This window comes from Pleuronectes platessa, chromosome 4, assembly GCF_947347685.1.
Source record: "Pleuronectes platessa chromosome 4, fPlePla1.1, whole genome shotgun sequence".
In the NCBI taxonomy this organism is placed as follows: Eukaryota; Metazoa; Chordata; class Actinopteri; order Pleuronectiformes; family Pleuronectidae; genus Pleuronectes; species Pleuronectes platessa.
The window spans coordinates 24775570-24789191 of NC_070629.1; the positions used below are offsets into that span (position 1 = coordinate 24775570).

At 44.2% G+C, this 13622-nt stretch overlaps 1 protein-coding gene across 1 annotated transcript; it reads left to right on the top strand.

Moving 5' to 3' along the window:
• Window positions 1–975: 975 nt before the first annotated feature.
• snx18a (sorting nexin 18a) lies at window positions 976–12235 on the top strand. Its single transcript, XM_053420614.1, has 2 exons — window positions 976–2803; window positions 10814–12235. The coding sequence occupies exons 1-2, from the start codon at window positions 1273–1275 to the stop codon at window positions 11065–11067; spliced, it is 1785 nt and encodes a 594-aa protein (XP_053276589.1). The 5' UTR covers window positions 976–1272; the 3' UTR covers window positions 11068–12235.
• Window positions 12236–13622: the final 1387 nt, after the last annotated feature.

Here is a 13622-nt window from a genome sequence, read left to right on the forward strand (position 1 = left end):
TGTGGTTTGTTGTCAGTGAAATGGGGAACTAAAGTGTTTTAACATCTGTGTTGGTGAGAATCCGGGGTAAAGATAATCTCCTGAGACAATCAGACTTTAACCTGTAGCTGTATGTATCAGAGGAACACAGAGCAAGATAACTGATGTGTAGATGAGAAATCATACTTTATAATAAATAAAATGAAAAAAATTAGATGAATGGTGTATAATGTAAAGCTGAAATTATAAGTTACAGCTTCACTGTGTAAGATTTAGGTGAAAGGGATCTATTGCCAGAAATTCAATAAAAAATAATCCTGGGGATGTTTTCTCTAGTGTGTTTCATCTAAATTGTATGAATTGTTGTTTTCTTAACCCTTAATGCTTTATTTATCAGGAGCGAGTCCTCTCCATGGAGGCCGCCATGTTTTTTACATTAGCCTAAATGGGACAAACTAAACACCTTTTGATTATCAATCACAACTGATGATTACCACAGGTTTTCTCCCATGTTTGGAAGGGGAGGGTGAGGTGAGGGCTCTTCAGCTGCAACAGGAAACTCCACCACTAGATGTCACTTAATCTTACACACTGAACCTTTACATGTTAAGTTATCTGGTCTTGTTAATCATGTTGAAATAGAATTGTTGGCTCTAGAAATTCAGTTTTATTGCAAAACAGTGTTAAGCTTTGTCTTTGAAAAGCGCAAAAATAAATAAAGTTCATGTTATTATGATTATTATTGAAGTGATCAGAGGTGTAATTACTGTTCCACAGCACTCTATCAAATGGGACAGACCCTCCTCACAGTGTGTCTTCAGTGTGAAACATTCAACAAGTGAGGACACATGTCCAGTCTGAGAACCAGGCTCTCATCGTTGCTAATCCCAGGCGGTTGATTGGTGTTGTCTGGGCGGATCGCAGCATCTCGTGGCTCCGCCCTCGATTATCCAGCCTGCCCGACGAGCTGGATGCTGCGCGTTGCGGACACAGCGGAGCACCGAGAGCAGAGGCGTCCAGCCCGGATCCGGAGCCCGGATTACAGTCGTGGTACAGCGGCACACGCTGCAAACCTCTGCACCGGGCCGATCAACGGGAAGAGCCGCGCACAGAGGGCACCAGAGAAGAGGAGGTTCCCTGAGACGGTGGGAAGTTTCTACGCCGAGTTGCAGGAGTAGTTGGCGGACTGAAGCTAGCCCCTGTGCCCGCTGCGCCTCCCTCCTGCCCCGGCCAGCCCGCAGCGAGTTAGCCCGCTGTCCCCCGATCCCTGCTCCATCCAGCCGCGGGGGGATCATGGCGCTCAGAGCCCGGGCGCTGTACGACTTCCACTCGGAGAACCCGGGCGAGGTGTCGGTGAAGGAGAACGAGATCGTCACCCTGTACAGCGAGCAGGACATCGAGGGCTGGCTCGAGGGGGTGAACAGCAAAGGGGAGAGGGGACTGTTCCCCGCGTCCTACGTGGAGCTCGTGAGCAGCGACGCCGCCTCCACGTCCAACAACAACATCTGCAGCCCATCTGGGGACACTAAACCGGACTCCAGATACGCCAACATCCCGCCCGGAGGCTTCGACGGCTCTGTGAGTCCTCCGAATAAAACCGAGAACTTTTCCAAACCGTCTCCTCCAGGTTTAACCACATTCCCCACAGCTCCTCCGCCGCAGCAGCAGCCTCCACAGCAGCAGCACCTCTATCAGTCCCCCAGCCAAGTGAGCGACGATGACTGGGATGATGACTGGGATGACAGCTCCACTGTGGCGGATGAACCGGGGACTGTGGGAGGACGGTATCGTGACTTTGAAGGCAACGGGCCGTCCACCTACAGAGTGTCCACATCCTCCACGTCCAGAGGCAATGCGCAGCAGGCCAAGAGCTCAGCCACCGTCAGCAGGAACCTGAACAGGTTCTCCACCTTCGTCAAGTCTGGAGGTGAGGCCTTTGTGCTGGGAGAGGCGTCAGGCTTCGTGAAGGATGGGGATAAGCTCTGTGTGGTGATGGGTCAGTATGGTCCAGAGTGGCAGGAGAACCCGTATCCCTTCGGTTGCACAATCGACGACCCCACCAAACAGACCAAGTTCAAGGGGATGAAAAGCTACATCTCCTACAAGCTGACCCCCAGCCACACGCAGAACCAGGTGAACAGGAGGTACAAGCACTTCGACTGGCTGTACGCCCGCCTGGTGGAGAAGTTCCCCGTCATCTCAGTGCCACACATCCCCGAGAAGCAGGCCACAGGTCGCTTCGAGGAGGACTTTATCTCCAAGAGGAGGAAAGGCCTCATGTGGTGGATGAACCACATGACCAGCCACCCGGTCCTGTCCAAGTGTGATGTCTTCCAGCACTTCCTCACCTGCAGCAGCACGGACGAGAAGGCCTGGAAGCAGGGGAAGAGGAAGGCCGAGAAGGACGAGATGGTGGGGGCCAACTTCTTCCTCACCATCAGCACCCCAGCGGCTCCGCTCGACTTTCAGGAGGTCGAGAGCAAAATAGACGGATTCAAGACGTTCACCAAGAGGATGGACGACAGCACCCTGCAGCTCAATGCAACCATCAACGAGTTCGCCCGCAAGCAGATCACCGGCTTCAAGAAGGAGTATCAGAAAGTGGGGATGTCGTTCAAGTTCCTCAGCCAGGCTTTTGAAATAGACCAGCAGGCGTACTCAGCCGGACTGAACCAGGCCATCTCCTTCACCGGAGACACGTATGAAGCCATCGGAGAGTATTTTGCTGAGCAGCCCAGAAAGGATCTTGACCCTATCATGGATTTGTTTGCTCTTTACCAAGGACACTTGGCAAACTACCCAGACATCATCCATGTCCAGAAAGGTAAAGTAATGACACTGTCAGATACAGCGAACACACGTGTCACTGATTTTGATTATGTTTTTGTATAAGATTTCTTTCACAGGAACTTCAAAGGAGCCAAAATATCACTTTGACTTTGTCTTCTTTGAATGTGTAGTAACATTAATTATAGAGTAAGATTATTATTATTGAAAAATAGAACAAAATAAAATACATAGAAAAGTTTAGGCTATTGCAAAATTTCTCAAAATACTGTCACAACAAAATAGATTACTACTATCTCGACTTTTTCATCTCATGAATTTGATTTATTATTCATCCGTTTCTCTTTCACTCGCAGAAATTGGCTTCCATTAAAATCTATTTAAAATGCACCACACATATGCATATAAAATAAAACACTAATTTACCTGTGGGATTTTAAATCAAGTTTTCAGACCCATCTGTTCACCTCAGGTCTGGCTCATGTACAATCAACTGGCTTTAAAGTTAAATACATTAAAAACATGTTCTGGCCATAACAAGATCAACAATGTAATTGGTTTCAGACAGGTATATCTATCAGATTTAATCAGGTTACAATTATAGCTTATATCACTTTGCAAAACAAATGTGCAGTGTTTGCATGGGGGGAACTGGTTTGCATTGGGTGAATCAACTGGGCAGCACCTGTTCGGCTGTGTTTGATTTTCCACTGTAGGTGAACTACATGTTAATGATCTGGAGCTGGAGAAGGCTCTACGTGGTTTGGTTGATCACACGTCCATCACTGATTGCCCACATCTGTTTAGTCCAGGTACAGAAAGTCAATGTTCAAGACCGTCCTCCTACAGGACCCTCAGCTAGTCGACAGTTCTCCTTGTGTGAGAAAATGTCACGCTCAAGAGGCCACACAAGAGGAACGGCCTTGTTGCACTGGGGTTCACAGAGAAGTACTTACCATCACCACCATGTCGTTGGAGAGAATGTGGTTCACAGATGAGGAAGAGAAAACGATAATTGAAAGAATACGTGCGTCTCAAACCTAACCGCTCCTCCCTTGTGTAAGTCATACCTGACTGACGGCTTTCACAAGTAGATGTGCCAACGAGTTTGTCTTTGTGCTCTGTCATCCACAGCACCTGACGTTTAAACCTTTACAATCACTGACAAACTGACAACCGAGAGTCATACCTGAGATGATGCCGTGCAGCACACCACGTAGGCCTATTTACACTTGCGAGATTAGAGGATGGTGTTATCTAATCCTTCTCGATCCTTTGGGTTCAGTAGCAGGGCCTTGCTTGAGTAAAATCACATGGCTGTCAGATCAGGAGAATTTTTTCATCCTCCAGTCAGAGTCCCTGCTGGTGTCCATTGTTTCATTAACCACGTGTACGGATCCAAACATCTGGACTTTCCAACCAAAAGGGGCAAAGTGACATTTAGGGTCAGTCTGTAAGATTTAGGTGGAATAGATCGATTGGCAAAAATTGAATATAAAATAATCTTTGAGAGGTTTTCACTAGTGTGTTTCATCCAAATTGTTCAAATAGTTTTTTTTGTTTTACGTAGAATGGGCTCTTTATATGTAAATACTTTATATTTACATCGGGAGCGGATCCTTTCTATGGAGGCTACCATGTTTTTACAGTAGCCCAGACTGGACAAACTAAACACGTTTTGAGTTTTTCTCCAACTGTTTGGCAGCGGAGGGTGGGACGAGGGGAATTCCACTTCACAACTAGATGTCACTAAATTCTACACACTGAACCTTTAGGTTTAGAAGTTCACTGGTGACTTGTGTTAACTCCCCACCTCCCTTGTGGACATATGTGTTTATCAGTCAGGTCCCCTACAGACACTGGGCCCATTCAGGCCACAATAGGCGACGCTGGGGAAACAGGACAGACAGTGTTTGGGCTGCGGTGGGACACAAACTTCCCACTCAGCTCAAATCAAGTTGGCCACGTAGGCCACATGCAGCCAAAAATAAGGTGACACAGCCATTCACACAGTCTGGTGTGATAAGCCCAGCCTTAATCCACAGATAAGAAACTCTGATTTGATACCACACATGGAAAACCTTGCTGCAGGCACATTTTTTTTTGTTTAGAAAAGGTGACGGAGTGCAGTGAGACAGGACTTCAGGACACTGGGGGGACTGGTAACAAAGCTGCTGGGAAATCCCGGGCGTCCAGCAGATAAAAGAAAAGCCACGTGTCGCTTATTGAATTCAGAATTACTTTGATGTCTACGTGTTCTTTGATGAAGGGAAACTGTTTAGTTCCGCCGTTTATTTTCAGTCCGGTTGAGCCAGTTTTTAATATTTTACTTTAATCTTGAAGCTGGCAAAGAATCCATTTCTAATTAATTACTCTTTGAAGGAAAGGTTCAAATGCAAACTCATGTAGTTTGTCTATTCATCATGCCACTGGGCCTGTTGCATCTCTTCCATGCCAGAATCTACGAGAGGCTATAAAGATGTATAGTGTTGCATGGCAGTGACGGAACAGTTAATGTGCAGTACATTATAGATCCTGAGTGTTTCCTCGATTAGGACACAACTGAATGGCTGCTTGTTACTTAAATTGGCTACGTGTTGCCACAGAGCCTTAAATGTGAATAACCACTGCAAAGGTACAAGACACATGTTGTCCACTCACAGCGAGGTAGTTAAACAGAAATGTATAGGAAAGATTTCAAGGTAGCAGCTTTTATATCATTGAGTGAAGACACTACTGTGCTGCTGCGAGCTCAAACATACACCGGCCTTGATCATTTAGTGAGTTTGTCTACCTTTGCCCTATGTTTCACATGATCTCATATATGTCACTAGAATGACACTGAGCAGAGTGCACACAGCAGCATTTTTTTTTTCACTGAGAAATCAAGGAAAATGTTGATAAACACCCTGTTTCAATGTTAAAAAGTAATCCAGAGACCCACCAAAGTTTCATGGTAATCTGTCCAGTAGTTTTTGCATAATCCTGCTAACTAACAAACAAACTAAACAACCAACGAATGGACAGGGGTGAAAACATAACCTCCTCGGTGGATGAAATACATCGTTTACACATATCTTCTCTGGTGTTCCTCTTCTGTAACCAACCGATATTCCCTGGTTGATAGCTGGAGTGAGACTGAGCCACATCCTTTTGCTGTGATAAACCAAAGAACCCATTTAGAAGAGGCCACACAGAAGCCCAGTCGGCCAAGCGGGTCAGCTGAGATTATTGTTGCAGCAATAATCAAGATTTGACATCAAGCAAAAAGTGAAATGTTAACGTTGGCAGCTTTTGAACATACAGGTTGAGGTTATCCATGGTCATTACCCCTGTAGAGAAGGTTATCTGTGGGGGTGGCTTTACGGTCATATCACAGTTACTTTCTTGCTTATCTGTCTTTTCCGCAGCTGAATTCCATTTTTAGCTCTTTGTATCTGTCTCATTAGGACGTCAGACTCCAGACAGATTTGTATTTGTCCCCACGGACTTGAGCAGGGAAATGTGAGCTTTCCCACCCATTGTGGATCACTGAACTCTATTGATCCCCACCTCCACAGGGAGAACATGAGCCATTAGTGTGCAGCCTGGCAGGGACAGCACCAGCTCATGATACTTTGGTTTTAAAACTTATCGAACTTGCTTTTTGTAACTTTTGTTTTTGTCCTAATCTGATTTTGCAGGGTTTGTTGCCTCTTCTTGTTTCAGGCTCTTGAGAAAGAGGAGGATAATTTCACAAACACTTTTTCTTTACAAGTTAAAGCTGGGCTTAAAATATAACTTTTACTCGGTTAACCCAATTACTAAAGAAGCAGTAAGTGACTAATACAGCATTTTACTACATACACAAGGTTCTATAACCTATTTAACCAGAGATCCAGCTAGGTTGCCATTAAAAATACATTGTATTATAAAGCCTTTGCTGGTGATTTGGATATCATGATGTGTGATCAGCATTGCTGCCCCCCCCCCCCCCCCCCTTTGTTACACAGACATTTAGCCGCTTTGTAAAAATGTCACACTGCCACCCCAATTCTGTTTGTGAGAAGGTGAGGCAGAATACAAGTGCAACTTCCCTGTTTGAGGTTGTGCAGGGTGAGTAAAAGAAACGTATAAATGGTCACTTGTGAGGAACTGAAAACAGTCATTGTACCTCTTTGTTAACCCGACCCACAGTCTTTATATTTCCATTTGTAATCTTTCAAACACGTTCTCGTAAACAGTGTGATAACATTGTTCTTGCCCGCAGTGCTTCTCGGTTAATGAAATGTTGTTGACTTTAGAAAAGAGCATAATGTCACTTTATGGCTCAGACAACAAGTCGTCATCTGACATCTGATGAGATTAATGTCCCTACATTTACATATTTAAGTTCCTAATGCCTCTCGCTGTTACTTAATCAACTTGCTTAAAAGCATAGAGTGCATATGAATTAATTAAGGCTAAGATAATAAATTCTGAAGCTTTTGGCTTGGCTGACTTCATCCCTGTTCTGACTTTGCGTTCGGTCCATTCAGCACATTGCTGAGAGCTGTGCTTCTCTGGTCTCGTCACCGTTTTATCACTGCACCACCAAGTGATAAAACAATGGCAGGCACGTCGAGGGAAAGCACTTCTTTGGGAGGATGTCAGGTCTTCCTGCTGAGTCAGCAGCCCCTGAGCTGACACTGCTTTGGCAAAGGCTGCGGGTCGGTCTGATAAACTGTCACAGGCTCTTTAAATGTCCTCTCATGCACAGAGAGATGATTGAGGTGCTGGAGGGAGGAGATGGGTATTGCCGCTGCTCTGCAGGTCACAGGCTCGCGGTAGCTCGGTGTTGTGTAACCAGAGATTACGTGAGCAGGGAAGTGTCGGCCTCCAGTGAGCCCAGGAGGGTTGGCTGCCACCTCCATACACCCAGGGAGGATTTCTTCAGAGACACTCATCAGTGCTTTTCCTTATTCATGGTGTGACTCTGCAGTATGATGTACATCTCATTATCACTCTGCAGCTTTAAATCTGGAATGTTTCTTTAGGTTTATATCAACACAAAGCATAATTTAGCTTATATTCATTTTTGTAGGAGTAACCAAAGCAGAACATCAGATGCACTACAACATTACTTTATAATTTAGATGAGGATCCCACAGATTGTTTCTTCATATTTCCACATTGTGATGTTTTTCCCAGGGAATAATTAGTCATATTTAGGGAACTTATTTCTATGAGCGTGTGCTATCTGGTGAAGCTCGACTGAAACTCAAGGACTGTTGTGTGTTGGTGGAGGTTTGGGCCATTCTGGTTTACAATGCTTCACATCTCCAGGTACAAGCATCTGGACTATTGAGCAGATGCTGTTTGCCAGCATGAAATTGATGTGATAAAAGTCTGAATACTGGGAAATATTTAATAAAATTAGGGTTATTACCATGTTTTTCTTTATCAATTTGTTTTTTAACAGGCATTATTGTCAGGCAAGTTGATCATTTCTGCTATGGTCAACTTGACAGTTACTTCTCAGGCAATTGACTGATCGTTTGCCCATATAGAAATAGCCTGATGATGGTTTCAGTCACTTATTTTGATTTAAAAATACATTTGCACAAACAACATTTCTTGGCTGTAGCTTCTCAGAAGGTTGAGATATGTTCTCCCCCCCTCGTCATATATTACAGTATATGAAATGTCGGGGGTTGAACTGTTGGTCAGACTCAACAGGCAGCTCGAAGATCACACAATGGCAGATTATTTTAAGGTCTTCTTGATAATCCCTCAAGAAGGCCGGTTCCCTTTTTTTTAAGCAGGACTGTGAAGTTCACTTCCTGTCACTGGGGCTTTGTATATTCGGGTTTACTGACACCGTCCTCTATTAACGAGCTCCTGTCTTCCTCACGAAGTGTCCATGCTAACAATTATACCTCTTGAGTCCATTAAGTGGTCTTTTAAATGCAGGAAGCCAAATAAACACCTCTGGGATCGTCACTTAAGTCTTCTGGCAGCTGTGTTTGTCCCCTCTGCTCCACTGTTGTCTTTACCTCTCTGTCTGTCGTATCCAGTCTGTTGTGCATTAGAGGAATTTCTAAGATCTGGGTCAAACTGCAGCTGAGAGGAGCTAAAGCCAGAGGGTAAACTGGGCAGATTGGGAGGGAGGGATGAAGAGATGTGTGTGAGCATATTTCGGGTAATGATTTGTAAAGAGAGTGTAGCCACAAAGTCGTCAGCTGTCTCACATTTCTGGAAACAAGCAGGCTGCTGACTCACCTCATGACTCGAAAATCCCATGACAGACCAAAACTGGAAGTTTTGTCACTTGCCTCTACAGCACAAATAACACACCTCACCCTCATTGTCATTCACATCGCTACACATTGTGCGTGTCATTTAGAACACACATCTCCATGACACAGTGGATACTTATCATCACGGTTACACACAGCACATCAGTGGTGGTTTCCTGTTTCAAAGGACTGAGTTGACCAACGTTTCCACCACACGAACAGGAGCAGATGAAACTGATCTACAGCCAGTTTAAAACATCTCATGGCTACAGCTTGGAGTGTTTTTCATTATCGGTGCTAAGTGTTCCCTCGATTAACATCTAGGTCGCAGGTGAAGTCAAAATGTAATTTTTTTCTGTTTCCATTAGTCCAAATCTCAGAGGGTAAGCCACCTGAAACACAGAGGCAACAAAAGAGAAGCTGGAACAAAGACATGTTGCACTACGGCCTCTGGCTTTCCCACCTGCATGTGCTCATAGCATCACAAAGGCTGCAGAGCTCATTGAAAAGGGAAAAATAGTTGGAGTTCCTCTCTTTTCCCCACAAATAAATGAATTCTGACAAAAAACTTTAGGGAACACGAAGAAATGGCCGAAGCGTGATCGTGTCCCTGCTCTAACCGACCATTCGTCCTCTCTGCTTGCAGCGAGGACATGGAGACATGTTTAAGTGGTGCGTTCAAACAGAAGGTCGCGTCCTGTCCGTTTCTCTTGCATTTCAACATCAAACTTATTGCTCTTGACATTTCTTGCTTTGCTCGGTCAGAAAATGTCAGCAGCTTGATAAGTCATCTGTCATAAGCTTGTGGTGTTTCTGACCCTTTCTGGCCTTCTGCTCCCATGGAACCATCTGTTTGGAAAGTTGTATACAGGCATATTTCTTCTTTTGGTATCACAATGGTTGTGAAGACAGCTCTTAGCAGCAGCGTGGAAACTGAGGGTTGAGTGTGATTGAACTCTCAGTATGAGTGTGAAATGCGATACTTTGCAAGTTATAGTTTCCTGTGAGAGACGTCAGGTGGCTTTTTTTTTTTAAAGAAGCTACAGTGTGGGAATTATCTAGCAAGCAATGGAGGAGAAATAACAGAATTAAACAGGACTAATGTTTTCACCTGTGTTGGATTGCTGGTCTGTTACTGATTGCTTTGAATTGGTGGATTTTGTCATCATATCATCAGCAATAATAAGAAACTCTATCAAACAGACCTGTTTATGTTTGGTAGGCCGCTGCCAATGTTAACGTCCTTGGAGCTGCCAACAACTTTAGTCGATGAACTAAAGAAACTGCATGAAAAACACCCTAAATGGTTGTTTTATAAAAAGCTGTGTAATATGTTTTTTTTAGAGTTGGGCCCCCTCACATTTTCTAACTATGGAAACAGATCTATCTAGATTCTTTGGGAGATTGGAACAAACTGTTCATGCCAATGGTTTAATACTTTTTTTGGTTATTTCCTGGAAGTTATAAATTCACTGCCGAGTGTTTCTCATGACTCTTTACAGACAAGAATATATAGTTTATGAAATAACTTTCCAGTTAGGGTTTTAAAGTCTGTTTGAAAAGGTAAAGGTTAAGTTTAAGGAAATTAAATCTCTGGTTCAAGGGAAGGAACTTTGCCCAAAACGGGACATGCTTGTGAGCGCGTTTTCCCACTTGGTTAGTATAGCATGTGGTTATTAAATATACATACATAAATAAATGGGGTGGGTGTGTTTCTATTTGCAAAACACTCTTATGGAACAAGACAAAACGTATTCTAAATTCCTGCCTGTATTTCTATCTCGGAACAGGAGCCCTGACGAAGGTGAAGGAAAGCCAGAAGCATGTGGAGGAGGGTAAGATGGACCTGGCACAGGCAGAAGGCATCAACGAGCGCTGCAACATCATCTCCTGTGCCACGCTGGCTGAGATCCAGCACTTCCACCAGATCCGCGTGCGTGACTTCAGGGCCCAGATGCAGCACTACTTACAGCAACAGATTTCGTTCTTTCAAAAAATCACCGGCAAGCTAGAAGAGGCTCTGCAGAAATATGACAACGCCTAACGGATTACTGGTCCCAGCCTGTCGGTTAAGACCTCGGTGACCAATGGCCACGCACATCTCTCTAAGTCAGCCAGTGGAGCCTGCGCCACACTGCTGAACGCTCTTCACCGGGCAGGGAGAGACGTTCGAGGAGATTATTCTCCAGTTAAAAAGAAAATTCAACCCAGTTCAGGTTCCTGTGTGTGTTGGCCACATCGTTTGGGGACTGGACGTCCTTATTTGAGAGAGCACATGTAATTTGATGAAGTTAAGCCTTCAGATTTCATGGGTCAGTGATAACGATGGGTCACCAGTTGGGCCAGTGTGTCAGTGGATGAAATCTAAATTAATATCATGACTTAAAGAGCGAGTCTCAAGAACGCGTGAGGAGCCTTGAATCCACTGCTGAATACCAGATGAAGGATTTCTTATATCAAGCCTTACAACGCGGTTCTTAACGGACGGTTTTTAAGTGACTGCCACTCTGGGAGCGCCGACGCTCCACTGGCTGACACTCTGCCTACTGGAAACCATCAGCCCCTTCCCAGTATCGCTCTCCTCAGACAAACAGGACTGAGTCTCCTCGCTGAGCAGCCGCTGTCTCCACTGTCTCGCTGTGCCTTCTGACTACATCTCTCTGGTCATTTTTGTTACTAGCTCCTAAAATAAGCTTTATATAATCTATATGTTGAGATATATGCTATTTGTTTGTACAAATCTACAAATTTGGCATCTTCACAGATCACTGTGATTGAATGAGGGGAGGGGGGGGGGGGTCTTTTATGGGGCGATAATATTGTTCAGCTTCTTTCTTTTTTTGCCTCAGTGGCTCCAGAATTGATTTTGCAACTCTCACAGTGTGACAGAACCTGGATCAAGAGAGGATTACCTGCTTCGACAATAGGAACCCAGGCCTTACAACCGGCACAGCCAGCACTGGTGCTGATACGCAAGCTTGCCGATGTTAAAGAACGAGTACGATGGACACACAAAACGCCAGATATGTGAATTTGTGTTTACTAAATGTGGGTTTTCCTGGTTTAGTTTTTGGAGATGGTGTCATTTTAATATCACACTTGTTCAATCTAGACAGGTCTGCTGTTTCTAACCTTTGTGATGCTGGCGGCACCGCGAAGAGATTAATGTTGAAGCAGAGATTCAAAATAAACTTCTCCTTCTCAGAAAGCTGTATGTTGATCCTGAGTGTTTTTGTCAAATACCTTAAATATGAAATCTGTAGTTATTGTACAATCGATTGGAATGAATATGTCGGAACTGGGGAGAACTGTACGAATTGTGCATGTCGGTTAGTTCTTCTTTTATCTGTCCTTCACGTGCCTCAGACGCTCATACTATAGATATTATGTGGCCCATGTAATGAAGCCATCTCCCCATTTAATAACTGCAGAAGAACAGAGTGCGGCTCTGCAGGTTTCCTCGGCGGTCTCCCTGGAGGACCGGCGTGCCGTGTCAGTGCTTCATGCTAAGCTCATGCTGCTGACGACGCAGAGCCCGACCAACCATCTGGGACATCTGGGTCCTGTTACCAGTAGCAGAGAGGACGACAGTGAACACCTACTGAACAGCAGAAGGTCAAAAGAACAAAGTACAAGCGAAGGAGATAAGCAAGATGCAGAGCAGGTGTCTTAGCAGCAGTGTAGTTGGCCTGATGGGATCCAGTTTGACGGATGATGAGTAGAAAGTAGCAGATAACAGCAGCTTTCAACCACCCAGCTCTATTTATGTTAATATGTTCCCATCAGATAATCTATTCAGATCTGTCCTCGTCTGCCACTGCTTGAAACCAGAATACAGATATTTACAGAAACACTGGCAGAAGGCTTTTTATTCTCCTGCCAAGATCCCTAATTGAAGGCAGTATTAAAATCAATGAATTAAATGTACTGTGATACATCTCAGCTACAACCAGACACTCCCTCAAACAGAGCGGTTTAATGTGTAGTTAATGAATCCACTTTCTTAGGGATGAGCAGATGCCTTTTTGTTCCAACAACATTACGAATTTACAGCCACACTAGCAGCTCTGTGTTCTTTGAGTAATATTACACAATTTAAAGGGAAAAGCTGGTATTTTGTGAATGAATGGTACTTACAAAAAACTGTTTGAGTCTTTTATTGGTGAAAAAAGGCACTTTTGGTGGCCGCAGTTGCCCCATAAGAAGAAAGAAAGGTTTTCAATTATATGAACATAAAGGGCCCAGATTTAAAAATACAGAAATTTGTCTTTAAGACTGTGGTGTGAAATCAAAGATTGGGAATTCATGTTTGTAGGATGAAAGTTAGGGGACTATTAGGATACATCATCTGGGAACCATGAAATAACGACACAATTCATCAGGAATCAGAAATCTCATTCATCTGTGCACTAAATCTGTCCCTGTAATTATAATATGTCAGAGTTATTTATGTGCAGTCCCACCCACAATCTGTTTATCGTGATAACAATGTATATATTTTTCCTTATGCTTACATTGCATGTCAACTTTTTGTTTTTTTAAACCTCTTTGCTCTGCAATACTGGAAATGTCACCACTAGGGGAAAAATAAAAGAGCAT